General features: G+C 41.2%; 1 protein-coding gene across 6 annotated transcripts in view; it reads left to right on the top strand.

Moving 5' to 3' along the window:
* Nucleotides 1–19,224, top strand: part of epha7 (eph receptor A7) — a 312,075-nt gene that overhangs the window by 10,893 nt on the left and 281,958 nt on the right. For all 6 annotated transcript variants that reach the window (XM_070885388.1, XM_070885387.1, XM_070885386.1 and 3 more), the window contains exon 3: nucleotides 4,628–5,297. In XM_070885388.1, the coding sequence (XP_070741489.1) occupies nucleotides 4,694–5,297 (604 nt within the window). In that variant the 5' untranslated portion in view covers nucleotides 4,628–4,693. The remainder of the gene's footprint in view (nucleotides 1–4,627; nucleotides 5,298–19,224) is intronic.

The following is a 19,224-nucleotide window of genomic DNA, read 5'->3' as shown; positions in this document are numbered from 1 at the left end:
GTTCAAATTCGCCCAAGCTCATGCCATGTAGAATGTTTACAGCTGGCAAAAAATAGGTAATTTTTATCCAATCAGACTGGGCTATGTTTAAATCCAGGTTCCAGAAATGAAAAGATAATGTGCCAACCTACTGCACCACATGAATCCATACATAATGTTTGTACCTGAACAAAAGCTTCCTGCTATTCCCAAGCCGTACAATTTTCAGCATTTTTTCTCATAACAATCATATTTCAAACTTCTGATTATTTCTAAGTGGATGCATAAGATGCATTTCTGAGAGATCAGAGCAAATGCACCCAGCATATAAGGAGTTAATTCACCTAGCACTATAACATAATGGCTTGTGTACTCTGCAGTCAGGTATCCAGCAGAGGCTCTTTTGAGAGCCTTGCAAATCTTGTGATATGGAATCTGCAGAAGGACTTCAGTAATATGGTGTTTTCTGAGGTAAATGAATATCAATGCTTTAGACATTCCAGAAGTTGTCCGCACCATTACAGGGGGCTTTTCATAAATGAGATTTAGAAAGGATTGTTACTCAGCTCTTCAGAAAGGTTTCACTTTATCTTCGAGGCAATCAGATAAAAGGGACTCTATTTTGGCAAAAGGTGGTTGTATTGAGTGGCTTTGTTGTCTGAGCTTGCCTCTTTAGACTGTGTTTTAGTCAGAACATTCCTCCCTGCTTGCTCTGGTTCACATGACAGCCTTTAATGCAGTTACTTTGCTCACTACCAACAGGTATTACTTCGCGCTGTCATTGTTCTCGACTTGTCAGCCTTCCTTTAATTTGAGCCTACATCTCATTCAGATAATTGTCACTATATAATAGTGACAAACAAGTCCTTCCATTACTGCAGTTCAATGAAAAAGAAAGTCATCAAGCAGGAATCCTGCAGAAGCAAAATAAAGATAAAATGTGGTTTAAGCCTGTGTGACTAATAGGCTGGAGAATATGAATAAAATAATTCGAGTGTGTCATCTTTGATATTGAATGTAAAAATACAACTAAAGCTTACCAGGCAAGAATATGTTGCCCCACCAATACAAAGCATATGAAAAACTAAGCATATTATTGCCCAGGTAGGTCTTTTGTGTATTAACTTTCTTGGTTTTGAATTATATATATATATGTATATTCTACAAATTACATTGTTGTCTATTTAAGTTGCCATCATTATTTCCAACAATTATTTTTCCTGATTAATGATGTTGCATACATTTTAATTTAACTGCTCTACCAGATGTCAGTCCCTTTTATAAGTGCACAGATCATCAACTGGTTGTTTTTGGATACATGAAACTGACTGAAAATTGACAATTAACCCATTGTGAAGGGAATTCTGCAGATTGCCTTTATATTTATAAAGTAATAACCTTTTCAATTGGCCACTTGTGCTGTGCGGTTACTCTAAAAATAAATGGAAGCATAAGGTTCAAGCATTGGGATATACATCAATGGGTATAAAATCAGGTCCTGTGCAAATGAACTGAGGAAATCTTTTTACCATAGGGCATGAAACACAAAAGGATAGTATGCAGGTACAGCAAATTATCAGGAAGGCCAATGGTATCTTGGCCTTTATTGCAAAGGGGATAGAGTATAAAAGCAGGGAAGTCTTACTACAGCTATATAAGGTATTGGTGAGGCCACACCTGGAATACTGCGTGCAGTTTTGGTTTCCATATTTACGAAAGGATATACTTGCTTTGGAGGCAGTTCAGAAAAGGTTCACTAGGTTGATTCCGGGGATAAGGGGTTGACTTATGAGGAAAGGTTGAGTAGGTTGGGCCTCTACTCATTGGAATTCAGAAGAATGAGAGGTGATCTTATCGAAATGTATAAGGTTATGAGGGGGCTTGACAAGGTGGATGCAGAGAGGATATTTCCACTGATAGAGGAGACTAGAACTAGAGGGCACGATCTTAGAATAAGGGGCCGCCCATTTAAAACAGAGATGAGAAGAAATTTGAGGGTTGTAAATCTGTGGAATTCGCTACCTCAGAGAGCTGTGAAAGCTGGGACATTGAATACATTTAAGACAGAAATAGACAGTTTCTTAAACGTTAAGGGGATAAGGAGTTATGTGGAGCGGGCAGGGAAGTGGAGCTGAATCCAGGATCGGATCAGCATGATCTTAATGAATGGCGGAGCAGGCTCGAGAGGCCGTATGGCCTACTCCTGTTCCTATTTTTTATGTTCTTATGTTCTTATAGAATTAATGGAAATCCAGGTTAGGCATGTCCACAGAATAAATTAAATCTGCAGTGATTCATAAATTAATTTCTCTCCTGGAATAGCTATGAGCTACAGAAGCTTAACTGTGAGAACAAACGTTCCATATCTTCTCATTTTGGAAGACCCGTTTTTTTCCAGTAGGGCTCAATGTTGGAAAGTGTATGGTTTGTGCACTTGCTCTACCCTTCTATGTGTGTGATTGGTGGAAATTAATGAAGAATTCTGTAAACATGCAAACCATACACTCATCAACATAGATCTCAATCAGAAAATACCTGGATATGTGATTGTTCAGGACGTGATTAAAAAATAAAGTGTAGTTTGGCCTTTTTGTTTCCTATTTGCACCTGGAAAAAAATTAATTATGAAGCTTTTTCAGGCTGCAGTTAGAGGGAAGTTAATGAACCTGGAGCCTGTTATACTTGATAGATTCATCTAGCCAGGGTTCAGTCCACATTAATATACTGTAAAATTAAAAATAAAAAAGCACTCTATCCTGTTCTCTAGTTTCTGTGACAAAAGGATTAGATTTTTGTTTGAAAGAATACAGAATATCCTTCAAATGCTCCATTTCCTTTCCTGCTTTTTTCCTTACCAAATTTTTCTGCCAGTTTTTTTTTCTCCCCCTCCCTTTCTGAAAATATTAGGGTGGACTTTCCTCTTTGCTGCACCTGGTAATAGGTGCTCTTCAGGTGAAGTGAGGAGAAAAAAAAGAGTCTGAGCCCTGTTCCGTCAGGTTTCTGCCCCCACTTCTCTGTTCCAGAAATTCTTAGGGCATGAATATCAATGGGCAAGGTGCAAAACTACCATTTTACTAAGGTGTGAGGGGCATAGCTGATATCACACCTTACTTTCTGCATCACACAATCATTGAGCGCCCCATCGAAGAAACCTGGTGTCAGGGCCAACCCTCAGACCCCCATGGACCAGAGACTCTACTGCTGTCCTGGGGCAGACTGTAGATCAAAGAACCTAATCAGGCACCAAAATATTTCTAAGTTTTGAGCTTCCCCCTCCCTCCACCCACTCCCTCCTCTGTGCTGCTCAGGCACCCAGCTGACAGCCATAGATGACCACTGGCCTCGTCGCCTTCTTGCTGGAGTAAAGTTCCATTGGCACTGGTTGCTCATTTAGTATCTTGCTCAAGTGCCCATTAATTGTATGTAAGGCTTGACAGCGAGTGTTGACAAGTACTTCAACTGCGTGGCACGTGACAAACTCAATTCCATTGTCATCTGACCTCCACACATGCATTTCGAGTGTATAGATAGGAACCCAGTATGATTAGCCCTACCTTAACCAAGAGGGACTGAGGTCAATTGCAGCACCTCAGCCGCTGCCAAACTGAAGATCAGCTAACTGAGCATATAGACTGGAGATCCAATTTAGGTCCTTCCTGGTCTGCATAGAGCAGCTGCTAGTTGGATAAATTCACCTAGCCACTGGTGGAGCCATTTTATAAATTGCACAGCAGCACACCTTCAATAATCGGTATTCCAAAAGAAACCAAATTGTGCAGTATATGTACAGATCTGATAATCTAGGTCCAATATTAGGTTACTTCAAGCAGCACTCAGCCATTCTTGTTTGACACAGATGTTTGTTGTGAAGTGAATAAGATGAGCTTGCTTAAAGGGAGTGAGAGCCGATTGACCTGATGAACAGGAAATTCTTGATGCTTCGCCCAACAAACGTGGATGAATGTTCAGGGTAGTGACATTTTAGGGTCATATTAAGAATTTGCATTCCTGGTGTAGAGCATTTTATGCTGGAAACTCAGATTGAGAATTTGGCACAGCAATTTGGCAGTGGGTCCTGCAGGATGTTCCATCAATTAAAATGAATACAAGGAAATTCCTATGGGGCATGCTGAGCTCCACACCCAAATTCCTCTTCTGTGCTCTCAGCAAGCCAATCTGTAACAGATCCCAGTCATTGCCATCAGACTGTTGGTACCATTACCATAATGTAGATTCATCCTGATGCTGCTTTAAATGCACAGTGCCATCCCATAGTGAGGGTGTAGAAATAGCTCTATGTTGGTAGAGATTTGTTAGAAGCTATGAATGATGTTGGATAGTTTGATATAGGTAGCTTTTATCTGAAAGCTTTTGTGTAATGACCCCACTTTTGAAACCATTCAGAACACATTGATTGTAAACTTTGCATCTCCAATACTCCAACCTGTCCAGTCTAAAGCACTCTCTGGTTTGTCAAGGACAGAAGAGAATTTACAATATTCCACAATGCATTTTGATCCCTTTCAATTGCTCTTGTGTGAATTTTGTTTTTTTAATGTTTCAAAATACAAAATGTATTTCTTTGGTTTTTCGGCCTCAGTTTATTGTTATACCATGTAAGGTTACACCTTGTATTGTTGCCTTTCAGTGGGAAGAGATCAGCGGAGTAGACGAGAACTACATTCCCATCCGCACGTACCAGGTGTGCAGAGTAATGGAACCTAATCAGAACAACTGGCTGCGGACTAACTGGATTGCAAGAGGCAATGCTCAGAGGATATTTGTGGAGATGAAGTTTACCCTGAGGGATTGTAATAGCATTCCAGGAGTCTTGGGGACATGCAAGGAGACATTTAACCTATATTACTTTGAGAGCGACTCAGATGCTGGCAGGAACATTAAGGAGAGTCAGTACCTCAAAATAGATACTATTGCAGCAGATGAAAGTTTTACTCAAGGGGATCTTGGGGAGCGTGTAATGAAGCTCAACACAGAGGTGCGAGAAATCGGTCCTTTGTCGAAAAAGGGATTCTACTTGGCTTTCCAGGATGTGGGTGCCTGCATTGCCCTGGTGTCTGTGCGCGTTTACTATAAAAAGTGTTGGTCTATTGTGGAAAATTTGGCAGTTTTCCCAGACACAGTGACAGGATCTGAGTTTTCATCCCTGGTGGAGGTGCGTGGCACATGTGTCAGCAATGCGGAAGAGGAAACAGAAAACCCCCCTAAGATGCACTGCAGTGCAGAGGGTGAGTGGCTGGTGCCCATTGGCAAGTGCATCTGCAAAGCAGGATTTCAGCAGAAAGGGGATGAATGCGAGGGTAAGTGCTCCATTTTACATGGAAATGTTACAGCTGTAATTTATCAAAACTATTTATAAATAAGGCCTGAGGCCCTATCTCCAGAGATTAAATGTTACAAAAAATGAAGATGAAACAAGGTAATGTTTTGAGAATCAAACTTAAGCTTTTGGATTGTTGGACATAATTCCTAAACCACTACTCAAGTTGTTGGAATGCTTGATTTCCAACAAGAAGTTATTTATGGGTGATAGTTCTAGGTCTGCATGTCACTCAAATCTGTCTGCTTCAGTGAAATGACTTTTACTAGTTTCTGGCTGGGTCACTAAATGGAGAATCCCATAGAACTCCGGTGTTAGATCAACAAGAAGGTGTTGCGGTAGTTAATTCTGAGAGCATCCAATCCACTCCAGTGTTTCTGGGATTGTGCTTCCTGCTTCTGATCTTGACAGTTTATAGAGAATTGTACGACCATGCCAAAACCCTAAACCCTAGGTGGAAGGGCAATATTATATTAGTATGTGGATAGAAAGTGGAGAAAAGCAATATAAAAAGTAAAAGTACAGTTTTAAAAATCAGGCAAAAAGCCTTTCAGGCTTAACTATTTAACTTAGTAAAATGCTCATGACTAATCGTGCTCCTGGTCTCAAGCTCCTTTCCACTTCCAGCAGCCAGCCCATCATGTCATTTTCCAATGTCTAGCTGTGACAAAAATGATGTTGCAAACTTGATCAGTGTTAAAGATATTTAAATGTTTACAAATCATAGTAATGCCAACCCCACCATGTCATGAGACAAACTCTTAAATATCATGAGATTTGTTAAGAAATCATGAGTTGTTATTTTTTGTTTATAAACCTCATTAGTGGCTTTATTTAATTTCTACCAGGTCACAGCTCTTTACAAAAACTATATTACTACATCTGAAAATGCTTTACAAAAACCTACCCGTTATCACCATCCTTTGCGATTTGGGGTAAATTTTCATTAGAAATTGCATGTCTTGCGATTAACTCGCGACAGTTGGCATTACTGATTCTGCTATGTCACAACTGCTACAGATCAACACTCTGCTTCACATGATTAAAAACACCATTTTTAAAAGTTACTTTTGCTTTTAGATTATGAATGAGTTTGACCCAAAGCATCTCAAAGTATTTTTTTAACTCCCTGATCTGGAGCCTGATCCTGTGAATTGATAAAAGACCCTTTAAATCAAAAGAATTCCTTGCACTTTATGCAGACAAATCAGACAGTACATTTATTCCAGTCCGCTTGATTCATTTATCCCATGTTATAATACAGGCAGAGTCAGCTAGAAATACTTTCATCCCTTGCATTAATCCATCTAGGATATCACTGAAAATTAATCTATATAATAGTCTCTGCAGTGGTCTCTCCTCCCTAGTATAGTCCAGGGTCCCAGATGTCACTTCACATTCAGCATGAACCCCAGGGAGAGGCAATTTTTTTCAAATAAACAAATTATAAACTAAAACTTAATCTGCATAATGAGCAGAGAGAAGACCCCTCGGGGATAGCAACACAAAATTACATTACAATCACGTTATTATTTTTACCAACTTTATTTTTAAAATCCTGGGTAATGGTCTTTCAAAATCTTTCTTATTGCAACAAAATAAGCTTCACTTTTCCAACTCAGCTATTTGACCGCTCAGAGAGGAGAGGAAGCTTCGCTCTGAAATATTTAATCACTAAACTCCTCGACTCTGAATCTCTGTGACAGCATGCTGCCTGCCTTGGGTTTGGTCCTTCACAGTCATGTGATGGCCGAGATCCAGTCCTCGCCCGCGCGGCCAGAAGTATATTTTTGATTGGCTATCATTTTACCACCCCTTCCTCCTATTGATCTGCAGTAACTAATGGTTACTAATGGTTTCAGTGGTCACGTGGGGTCAGTTAAATTCAAAGCTGAAGTTGTTTGCAGTAGCAGTATTGCGGCGTGGTTCGCAATCCTCTCTTTGCTGCGAAAATAATGAGTTTTTACAGTTGACTCGCGAGATCGCGAGTTGGGCAAATTTTTAAATTAAAAATCACGTGTCTCGTGATTAATTTGCGACAATTGGCTTTACTGCAGCTAGGATTGACAGGAGAAATATGCATGGCTGGCACGTGCTGATCTCTGGTTCCTGCCAATCACAAAACAGGAACTAGGCAAGTGCACAGGGTAATGCTACGTGTCTACACAAAAGTGTTTGCTTGGTGATGTCAGTCCTGCATGGAAAACTACAAAATAATCTTCAAAACACATCAAGGTTGAATGGAACACCAACTCTTTTCAAAGATAAGCTTCTTTAGCTCATACCTTAAGTATAAAAATATCACTTTGAAGCACTGCAGATTTAATGCTGCTTCGAAGAAACAAGAAATTTTCGGTGATTTTAAATCAAATTACATAGTAACAGCGCTGACAATATGAACATAATCACCATCTGTATTTACTGCAAAGTGTTGCATCTGTGGATTAAACACATGTTCATTGAGAAAAACTGTTAGCTTTCACAGCAAGGAATTATGCATAATTAGGACAGAGGAGCAAGTATTTCTGAAACCATTACGCCTTATTTTAAGAACTGTATGCTGTAGCAGTGTTTCCATGTGAGGCCTGTTCAGTATATTGGTACCATTACACTTGGTGGGACTACAATTTCACTGGATTTTTGGTCAAATTTCATGTACAGTACACACTCAGAAACAACAAATTTCTGGCTGTCCATGGACTTCATTTCAAAAAACTTACGTATTCATTGTGTAAAATTCTTGGAAGAGGATTCACTGTAATCATACAGAAATAAGGGGTCTTATAGATGCAGAAATGCTACTGGCGTCCACCAGGAATACAGTCCAACCAGTTTCCTATTTGTCCTTCAGTTGCCTGTACAGTTGTAGCGAGCTCCCATTCACTAAAATATGATTGCATTTTCTTTGATTTATTGGCGCACAGGGTGGGGAAGGGGGGTAAGATTTTCAACTGTCCCCAATAACGGGCGCGAAGTGGATGTGGTGCCCATTGTGCCCAGCCAAAGCCATGGTCAGGAGGCCTGTACCATTTGTAGGTTCGAGTCTCATTTGAATTCAGCCAGCGAATGGTGGGTGCCAAATGGATGCTCTACTGCAGCAGAAGGCTTAAAATCGATTGACCTTTACATGGCGTGGCAGTAGGTTGGGCTTGTTAGGGTAGCAGGGGTGGGGGTGTGTGGAGCCATTCCGGGAGGTGTGGGCGCGGGGTGAGAACTGGGGCTGATAGCAGGTAGGAAGATTCATACTCCTCCTGGCCCTACAAATATATATATAATATATATATATTTTAATAAAAGCCTGAAATAGTTCATTAAAGGGCAGCCAATTCTACACAGTAAGCAGCAATGAGATAATGAAAAGATAATCTGCATTAGTGATGTTACATTAGGGATAAGTAATGGCCAGGACAGACGTTAAATATCCCATAGCACTATTTTGAGAAAGAACATGGAATTCTATGTGATTCAGACCAATGTTCTTTCCTCAGTCACTAAAACAAGATTAACAGGCCATTCAGCTAATTTTCTTGTTTATAGAATTTGTGTGTAAAATGGCTGCAGCATTTGCCTGCATAGCAGTGGTCACAGCAGATGAAAATAATTAATTGCATGTGAGTTGTTTTGTGGTCCTTCTGAGAGATGTGATGAAGTGCTTTATAAATGCAAGTCTTTCTTTTTTTTAAATCACCATTTTCTGGGATGGGGATTAGGTCGTGCACCTTTTTGAAAAACAAGCCCAGACAGTTGGGTTGAAAATCTGCTGGTTGTAAGTATCTGACACGAGTTTGGGCAGTTTCAATGCAGTTCCTGCTGTGAATGGGCCTACCGCACAAAACTGCCCTTAGTGCCAGCAAATTGGCACTCTCGCTCGAAAGAGTGATGGAGAAATGCTATATCGGTGCAGTGGAGGCTGCTGTCCTGAGATTAGGACTGAAGAACAGTGCCTGGGAATATCCTCAGAGCTATTCCTGCTCCGTTTCTATAATCTCGCCGGAGTGCGGAAATAAGGCGAAGTTATAGCAGTGGAGGGGGATCAACTCCAAGAAAATTTGTGGCCATTGGATAGAGTAGGAACTTAACTTTCTATCTAATTATGCAACACTTGACTTGGAAGTAGCTGATGCTGGCCCTAATGGATATTATTCTATCTATCAGTAATAGTATTCTTCACCTTAATTCTCAGAAAATTCATTCATCACTGTTGCATTCCTAATCTTAGCTGTGTCACTGAGAAGTGTGCTAAGTGGGTCTGGGATATCCTCGTGAATTGTGAAGGGAAATCATAGGCAAAATCTCATCAATTTACTTGTGTACACTTTGCAGCATTGTTACTGCTGGTTACCTACTTCATGTTCATTAACAGAGGGAGTGTGACCTAGGAGGAAGTAGTAAGGGAAGAAGGGGAGTCTTTCCATATAGAAAAGAAGATATTCCAGAATTTCTTCGATTGCATTTATGCAGAAATTATGCCAAATTGTCAGCTGTGGCTCAGTGGGCAGCGCTCTCACCTCTGAGTCAGAAGGTTGTGGGTTCAAATCCCACTCCAGAGACTTGAGCACAAAAATCTCAGCTGATACTCCAGTGCAGTGCTGAGGGAGTGCTGCACTGTTGGAGGTGCATTCTTTCAGATGAGACGTTAAACCGAGGCCCTGTCTGCCCTCTCAGGTGGACGTAAAAGATCTCACGGCACTATTTTGAAGAAGAGCAGGAGAATTATCCATGGCTAATATTTGTCCCTCAATCAACATCACTAAAACAGACGATCTGGTCATTATCACATTGCTGTTGTTGGAGCGTGATGTGTGCAAATTGGCTGCTGCATTTCCGACATTACAACAGTGACTACACTTCAAAAAGTACTTTATTGGCTGTAAAGTGCTTTGGGACGTCCAGTGATCGTGAAAGGAGCTGTATAAATACAAGTCTTTCTTTTATTACTTATGCCGGCTTCTATACCAATTTTACCAACGGGAACTTATGCCCAAATGTCCTGAGATATGCAGTAGCAGATGCCGAAACGTAAAGGCAGGCATAAACCCACCAGAAGTAATCGGGGCCCCAAGGAAAGCGTGGAACATACACTATCTTCCTTCTTTAAGTGTCCCTTTATCTTATTGATCTTATGAAAGTTACATTTAGAAGCTATCAGACCATCATTTATGCATGTTTAAGTAAATGCAATTGTCGTAAGATAAACATTTCTCTTTTTAATGTAACAGATTCTGATCCAAATAAAAAGATATGGAAAAAAACAGTGCAACATAAGAACATAAGAAATAGGAGTAGGAGTAGGTCATATGGTCCCTCGAGCCTGCTCCGCCATTCAATAATATCATGCCGATCTGATCTTGGCCTCAACTCCACTTTCCTGCCTGTTCTCCTAGTCTCAGTAAAGATAATTTTTTTTAAATACGATAAAATACTAGAAATAGTGGGGGTAATTTTGACTTTATGTGATAGTGTAAACTTGTGATAGCGAATCGACAGCCCGCTTTATACCTGTGTCAAATAACCAGGTGGAAGTTTGGCAGGCGTAACTCGAGTGGCTCAAATGAATGAGGAAATTCACATGTAACGATGATTCGGTGTAAAACCAAGCATATACGCACAAATTTCCTCAAAAAATAATGGCACGACTCTGCTCTTGCGGCATAGTTACACCACAACTTTCCAGAAAATGCCAGACCATTAAGCTGTTTCACCCCCTAAATAAGTCAGACAGTTCCTACAGTTTGCACATTGGATGCAGCAAGAGGCGCATGAGGAGTTAACAAATAGCACGCCTCACAGAGTTTAGTCAGACTTGTCTGCAGTACATAGTACAGATAGTGGAGATAATTTATGTTAAGTATGTGATACCATTTAAAATAAATGCATAATTAATAATGCCAACCTGTTTTAAAAATAAATAAATAATGAATTAATAATAAAATGCTTAGGTTGCACCGTTTCACTGAGTGCGCAGGTATTGCTACTACTGTCAGTGGATCAGGCAGCATCTCTCCACAGATGCTGCCTGACCCACTGAGATTTCCAGTATTCTTTGTTTTTATTCCAGCATCCGCAGTATTTTGCTTTTGCATTGCTACTACTGTGTTGTTTCTGTTGGGTTAATAATTTTTGGGCTGTGCTTGGAATAATATCCCCATGGACACTTATAATAACAGCAGCCACCATAAAACGTATAACTATAATGTTGTGTCCTTGGAACCACTGTTCCAGCTTCACAATGACTACAGTGTCCATTTCAGTGCATTCTCGATCGCTCGGCCAACACCCCTTATGTACAGCTCTCTTGTGGGTGAGTCATGTGGGAACCTGCTTGTGGTACTTAAGTCATTTGCAATAATTTGATTAACCAAGATGTTAAGTTTAAGCACTTGTTCAGTTTACTAGCAAATTAGCAGACTTAGTTTAATCATTATTTTTGACCTGCCATCTTTTAACATAATTTATTCGTTGCAAATTTGACTTGCTAATTCAGATGACTCATTTATTCTTCCAGATTTACTGATTGCGAATATAGTTACATCAGATCACTGCTTCCCCTCTTTTTTTCCCTGTTGTTTATAAAAAGGGCAAAAATAATCTTTTTGGGGAGAGCTGCTTGGGTGATTCTGTTGGTAAGTGTCCCACTTGGTTTGTTACTGGACTACACAGATTTGGAAGGCCACAAGGCTGATGATGTGTGGTCTGCAGTGAGTTCGCTGATCTCGGTAGGGCAGCAGTGGAAGCACAACAGAATCCTGGGCTTGGAATTGCCATTCAACTTATCCTTACTGGAACACGCACAGGTATGGACATCACCCCAGGACAGAATTGGGTTTGTCTATGACACTTTGCACGGCCAAAAAGGCTGCTTGCACTCTCTGTCTAGGTTCACACATGAAGATAGGCCACTTGCATCAGGTAGTGGAGGGATGTTGGTGCCTGTACAATGGTATTCCGGCTTGAATCATAATGCCTCCAGGAGTGGAGGGGAGGAATCGGATAAAAATAAAGAAGCTGTGTGCTCTAATTGGATTTTGTGTAAATGATTTTAATAACCCAAGGCTGTTAATTTAAACCACAGTTTTGTTGACATTAGTATTATTACGGAGGAATGTTGTCTTTGCACTTGAATATAGCAGTGTGCATGTGCACATGCACTTTCCATCTTTGGCACTAATCCAAGACAATCATTTGTGGAATACGCTATTTTGGAAGCAAGCCAACACCTTGTTTACAGCAATTCTTTCTTTCAGCAATCCTGTTAACATTTGGAAATGCATAAAAGCACTGACTGAGGAATGACAAACCTTTTGGGGGTCTGTGTGGAGATAATACTGAATGAGTGCTTATGAGATAATGGGGTAGGCAAAATGTGCGAAGGCGATGGGGCTCATCGCAGTGAATCAGTTATCTTACTTAGTAAATTCAGAAGTCGGTGATCTATTTAATCTTCCCTGTTAAAGGAATGTTTTTACCCTGTAAAGTGTTCTTCAAGACCTTTCAAAATGTTTGCCGATGCAGAAGTGTACAATGGCATGATCAGAGCCATGTGATCTTATTTCATTTGCTCTAGATTAACAATGAACCATTATCTTTTTTAAAAAAAATGCTGCAGTACAGTAGCCATAACTGTTGCTGCAATATAAGCCGACTGGGGAGATGGTTTAACTGAGTATTCCAGAACCAGTGCCTCACCTGAAGCTTGTCCAATATGGTGACACAGCTCTGTTAAACGTGGCATTGCCTTGATTTTAGACACTGCTTTAAGATGCGTTCAATGTTGTGAAGCTTCGGCACTGTGTTGCAATCAGTCTCCGTGTCTTGGGCTGTCGGCTGAAGCCTGGCAGGCATTCTCTACCTTTATGAAAAATGGGAGAACAATGGAAAGACTTTTTAAACCTTTTTATTAAAGGGACCAGTTTAAAAACAACTGAATGCTGGCATGTTTATTTTACCATAAACAAACTCCGAAGATTTCCATTTTATCTCAGTAGGTGGATCATAAATCAGTCCTGTGTCTTGTTGAAAACGGCAGGAGTTTCAAGTTGCCGTTTCTTTTTTTCATTTGCCTGATGGCCTGATGTTTCCCGTGTACACAGCACTTAAGAGCCTTTGTAGATTACTATTAGTGAGACCTCAATGTTATACTTTGATTTTTCTCCCTGCAGTATGTAACATTGACAAGCTGCCAGTCCCCCCCATTGAAGGTTTTATAGAATCAAGTAAATCCTGAATCATTTCTCCTCAGCAGCAGGGGTGAGCAGTATGTTGTTGTGAGGTAAAGAGCCCTTTGAAAGCTCTACTTCAAGAGAACATTTTAGCTCAGGAAAAAGAAAGTTACAAATGATGAAGAAAAAAAAACCTATAAAAACAGCAAGGCTCTCCTAACTGAAAAGCTGCAGGTCCCCTTTTCCTGAACTTTTATCATTAAGTACATTGGGGGTGGCGGGATCTTGGATTCATTTCAGACTCGTCACATCTCACTCAGTTTAGTTTGATATGATATATATATACTATTATTAAACATAACCAGCACCATTTCTTAAATGGCTTTTGCAATCTATATATGATGATAAATTTTACTCTTAACCTTTCTTTAATATTGACGCACCCAATTAAAGCATATTTTACAATTCCCATAACATTTATAATCAAGTTCTCCAATTGTTTTGTTTAAATATTGTATGATAGTAGCCTTCCTACCCCAGCTCCACTCGGGCTTGCTTCAGTTTGAATTATAAACCTGCTATCAGCTGTTTCTCATTTGAAACTTCTCAAGTTCCTAAGAAAAACAACTTGAAATTGACAATATGACTTTCTGGCTGTTGTGTGGGAATGAGAAGGTAGCACCTCATGGGAGTGGCACATGTTAGACATTGAGCCTATGGATATGGAATGCACCCCATAAGCAACTGATGAACTTGCGGTTCTGACGAAGGGTCATAACCCCTACCTGCCTGCCTGATCTGCTGCCTGTATCCAGCATTTTCTCTTCTTTATGTCAGATTTCCAGCATCTGCCGTATTTTACTTTTTGATGAACGGCAAGGTCACATGCTAAGTTTCACATATCCCGCTGCATTCTGTATTCAGTGACAAAATCTTTAAGGCTTGTTTAATTTTGGTAATGCCCTGTAGTTGCTTCAGAAGGGATTGGGTGATATAGTGAGTACAGAGCATTGTCCCTTTGGCTGGGGTTTCCTGCTTCCTATGCTTACCAGCCCATCATTTTCCACCCTTTCGCTAGCGAGCTGAGAAACGGAAAATCCCAGCTTTTAATTTAGGAACATGGGTTCAGATCCAGCCGAAACCGATGGGATTGAGGACTTCTCCTCGTGAACTTCTATGTGAGATGAGTTTGGGCAACCTCAACTCATTTCCCAATTGGCACGGGCCCTACAGCACAAAACGGACCACAATTTAATAATAATATAACACTTGCATTTACATAAGCTATTTCTCACGGCAAAGTGTGTCAAAGCGCAATGAATTCGTTTTCAAATTGCTGTCAACATAAATTTCGTACCCTTACCTGGAAAAGCCACAAGATTGGCTGGTTCAGGAAATGGGAAATGTCACGCTGGTGCAGTCGGGGTTGCGATTTTGCAGTTGGATTAAAAAGAAGAACATAAGAAATAGGAGCAGGAGTAGGCCATTTGGCCCCTTGAGCCTGCTTCACTCAATACGATCATGGTTGATCTGATCTTGGCCTCAACTCCACTCCCCTGTCCGCTCCCCATAACCCTTGACTCCCTTATCTTTCAAAAATCTGTCTACCTCCACCTTAAATATATTCAATGACCCAGCCTCCACAGCTCCCTGGGGTAGAGAATTCCAAAGATTCACGATCCTCTGAGAGAAGAAATTCCTTCTCAACTCCGTTTTAAATGGACGACCCCTTATTCTGAAACTATGCCCCGAGTTCTAGATTTCCCCCGCAAGGGGAAACATCCTCTCTGCATCTACCCTGTCAAGTCCCCTCAGAATCTTATATGTTTCAATGACATCACCTCTCAGTCTTCTAAATTCCAATGAGTATAGGCCCAACCTGCTCAACCTTTCTTCATATGACAACCCCTTCATCTCAGGAATCAACCTCGTGAACCTTCTCTGAACTGAACTAAAGCATATTATTGGACAGAGAATTTTGGAGAAAGATGTGCTCTGCATCGAATTTTGCAGTATCTGGCATGGAAGTGCTTGATGCTCACATTAGGTCTCTAAATTTATGAAAGTGTTTGAAAGGCTGGAGTTAATGTGGTAGAAATTGGTTATGGCCCAATTTGGGGGAGCATAACCAACTGCATGCAGTCAGAACCAGGAGGCACAAGGCTCATCTTAAATTGGACCTTGCGCCTTATTTCAATTCTTTAAGCGAGCTGCCTGCTTCTGTCGCCCCTCCAAAGCAGCTCGTTGATTTCCAAGTGGTCAATTTCTGTCTGTGAGCCTCACCGGCGGTGGCCATAAGTAAGTCTCTGGGCCGTGGGCGGGGTCGGGACGATGGGGGGAACGACGACAATGGGATGGGGGTTGATTGTTGGCTGGCAGCTGACTTCAGGAGTACTGTGGAGTTGCAAAATTGGTATTTTATGCCCCAGTTTTTCCACGCAGGAAAAGCACGAAGACCAGTTTCCACCCCAGCGTTTCCACGTGCGGGTGAGCCCAGAAAGAATTGGACACCAATATAAAATAGCCATTAACAGATCAAATAAAGGAGTTAGGAAGAATTTTTTTCACAGAGGGAGGCGAGAATGTGGAAATCGCGGCCACATGACATGTTTGAAGCCGACAGCATTGATGCATTTAAGGGGAGGCTAGATGAATGCATGAGTGAAAAGGGAATAGAGCGATAATTGGGAGGGGGGCTGTGGGGTGGAAGTTTATTAAAAGTGATTAGAGTGGGAGGAGGCTCGTGCGGAATATGAACATGACATAAATCAAATGGCTTGTTTCTGTGCTGCAGATAAGTAACTAGGGGGAAGATCACTGCTGTTCACTAATTATAGCAAAATCGTAAACTTGTATGTAAATGATGTGTTTATGATTTCCCCGTGAATAGTATATGTTGGAAATTTTCCTCTGGGTTCTAGAGAAAATTATCTCCCAATATTGACGTGCCTCTTCTTGATATAAATAGTTTTGCCCTCCCTTTTAGCTGTTTCAAGGTAGATGAAGCTGAAGTAGAATCAAAGTCCAGGATAAATAAGTAAAGGATTTCATAATAAAAGTACTTTTGCAGCATGTGTTGATTATTCTTTTGCAGTCTCTGCATGCCATGTACTAATTGTGCCAACAAATAAATATTGATATCCTCATTTTAACACTTTTTCAACAAATGTGTGCCATAAGAACATAAGAAATAGGAACAAGAGTAGGCCATACGGCTCATCGAGCCTGCTCCGCCATTCAATAAGATCATGGCTGATCTGATCATGCTCCACTTCCCCGCCCGCTCCCCATAACCCCTTATCCCCTTATCGCTCAAGAAACTGTCTATTTCTGTCTTAAATTTATTCCATGTCCCAGCTTCCACAGCTCTCCGAGGCAGCAAATTCCAAAAATTTACAACACTCTGAGGGAAAAATTCCTCCTCATCTTTGTTTTAAATGGACGTCCCCCTATTCTAAGATCATGTCCTCTAGTTCTAGTCTCCCCCATCAGTGGAAACATCCCCTCTCCATACATCTTGTCAAGCCCCCTCATAATCTTATATATTTCGATAAAATCACCTGTCATTCTTCTGAACTCCAATGAGTAGAGGCCCAACCTACTCAACCTTTCTTCATAAGTCAACCCCCTCATCCCTGGAATAAAAACAGAGAAAATAGGTGCAGGAGTAGGCCATTTGGCCCTTTGAGCCTGCACCACCATTCAATAAGATCATGGCTGATCATTCTCTCAGTACTCCTTTCCTGCTTTCTCTCCATTTACCTTGATCCCCTTAGCCGGAAGAGCCATATCTAACACCCTCTTGAATATATCCAATGAACTAGCATCAACAACTCTCTACGGCAGGGAATTCCACAGGTTAACAACTCTCTGAGTGAAGAAGTTTCTCCTCATCTCAGTCCTAAATGGCCTACTCCTTATCCTAAGACTGTGTCCCCTGGTTCTGGACTTCCCCAACATCGGGAACATTCTACCCGCATCTAACCTGTCCCGTCCCGTCAGAATCTAGTATGTATCTATGAGATCCCCTCTCATCCTTCTAAACTCCAAAGCATAAAGGCCCAGTTGATCCAGTCTCTCCTCATATGTCAATCCAGCCATCCCTGGAACCAGTCTGGTGAACCTTCGCTGCACTCCCTCAATAGCAAGAACATCCTTCCTCAGATTAGGAGACCAAAACTGAACAAAACTGAATATTCCAGGTGAGGCCTCACCAAGGCCCTGTATAACTGCAGTAAGAACTCCCTGCTCCTATACTCAAATCTCCTAGCTATTAAGGCCAACATACCATTTGCCTTCTTCACCGCCTGCTGTACCTGTATGCCAACTTTCAATGACTGATGAACCATGACACCCTTTTCCTAATCTGCTGCCATTTAGATAAGATTCTGTCTTCGCGTTTTTGTCCTCAAAGTAGACAACCTCACATTTATCCACATTATACTGCCTCTGCCATGCATTTGACCACTCACCTAACCTGTCCAAGTCACCCTGCAGCCTCTTAGCGTCTCCCTCACAGCTCACATCGCCACCCAGTTTAGTGTCGTCTGCAAACTCAATTCCTTCATCTAAATCATTGATGTATATTGTAAAGAGCTGGGGTCCCAGCACTGAGCCCTGCGGCACTCCACTAGTCACTGCCTGCCATCAGGGCCTGTTTATCCCGACTCTCTGCTTCCTGTCTGCCAACCAGTTCTCTATCCACATCAGTATATTACCCCCAATATCATGTGCTTTGATTTTGCACACCAATCTCTTGTGTGGGACCTTGCCAAAAGCCTTTTGAAAGTCCAAATACACCACATCCACTGGTTCTCGCTTGTCCACTCTACTAGTTACATCCTCAACAAATTCTAGAAGATTTGTCAAGCATGATTTCCCCTTCATAAATCCATGCTAACTTGACCGATCCTGTCACTGCTTTTCTAATGCGCTGCTATTTCATCTTTAATAATTGATTCCAACATTTTCCCAACTACTGATGTCAGGCTAACCGGTCTGTAATTACCTGCTTTCTCTCTCCCTCAGTTTTTAAAAAGTGGTGTTACATTAGCTACCCTCCAGTCCATAGGAACTGATCCAAAGTCGATAGACTGTTGGAAAATGATCACCAATGCATCCACTATTTCTATGGCCACTTCCTTAAGTACTCTGGGATGCAGACTATCAGGCCTTGGGGATTTATTGGCCTCCAATGCCATCAATTTCCCGAACACAATTTCCCACCTAATAAGGATATCCTTCAGTTCCTCCTTCTCACTAGACCCTCGGTCCCCTATTACTTCTGGAAGGTTATTTGTGTCTTCCTTCGTGAAGGCAGAACCAAAGTAATTGTTCAATTGGTCTGCCATTTCTTTGTTCCCCATTATAAATTCACCTGAATCCGACTGCAAGGGACCTACGTTTGTCTTCACTAATCTTTTTCTCTTCACATACCTATAGAAGCTTTTGCAGTCAGTTTTTATGTTCCCGGCAAGCTTCTTCTCGTACTCTATTTTCCCCCTCTTAATTAAACCCTTTGTCCTCCTCTGCTGAATTCTAAATTTCTCCCAGTCCTCCGGTTTGCTGCTTTTTCTGGCCAATTTATATACCTCTTCCTTGGATTTAACACTATCCTTAATTTCCCTTGTTCACCACAGTTGAGCCACCTTCCGAGTTTTATTTTTACTCCAGACAGGGATGTACAATTGCTGAAGTTCATCCATGTGATCTTTAAATGTTTGCCATTGCCTATCCACCATCAATCCT

The sequence above is a fragment of the Pristiophorus japonicus genome, chromosome 7 (assembly GCF_044704955.1).
Source record: "Pristiophorus japonicus isolate sPriJap1 chromosome 7, sPriJap1.hap1, whole genome shotgun sequence".
In the NCBI taxonomy this organism is placed as follows: domain Eukaryota; kingdom Metazoa; phylum Chordata; class Chondrichthyes; family Pristiophoridae; genus Pristiophorus; species Pristiophorus japonicus.
Note: the sequence above shows the minus strand (reverse complement) of the source record. Positions and strands in the feature narration are given on the sequence as shown.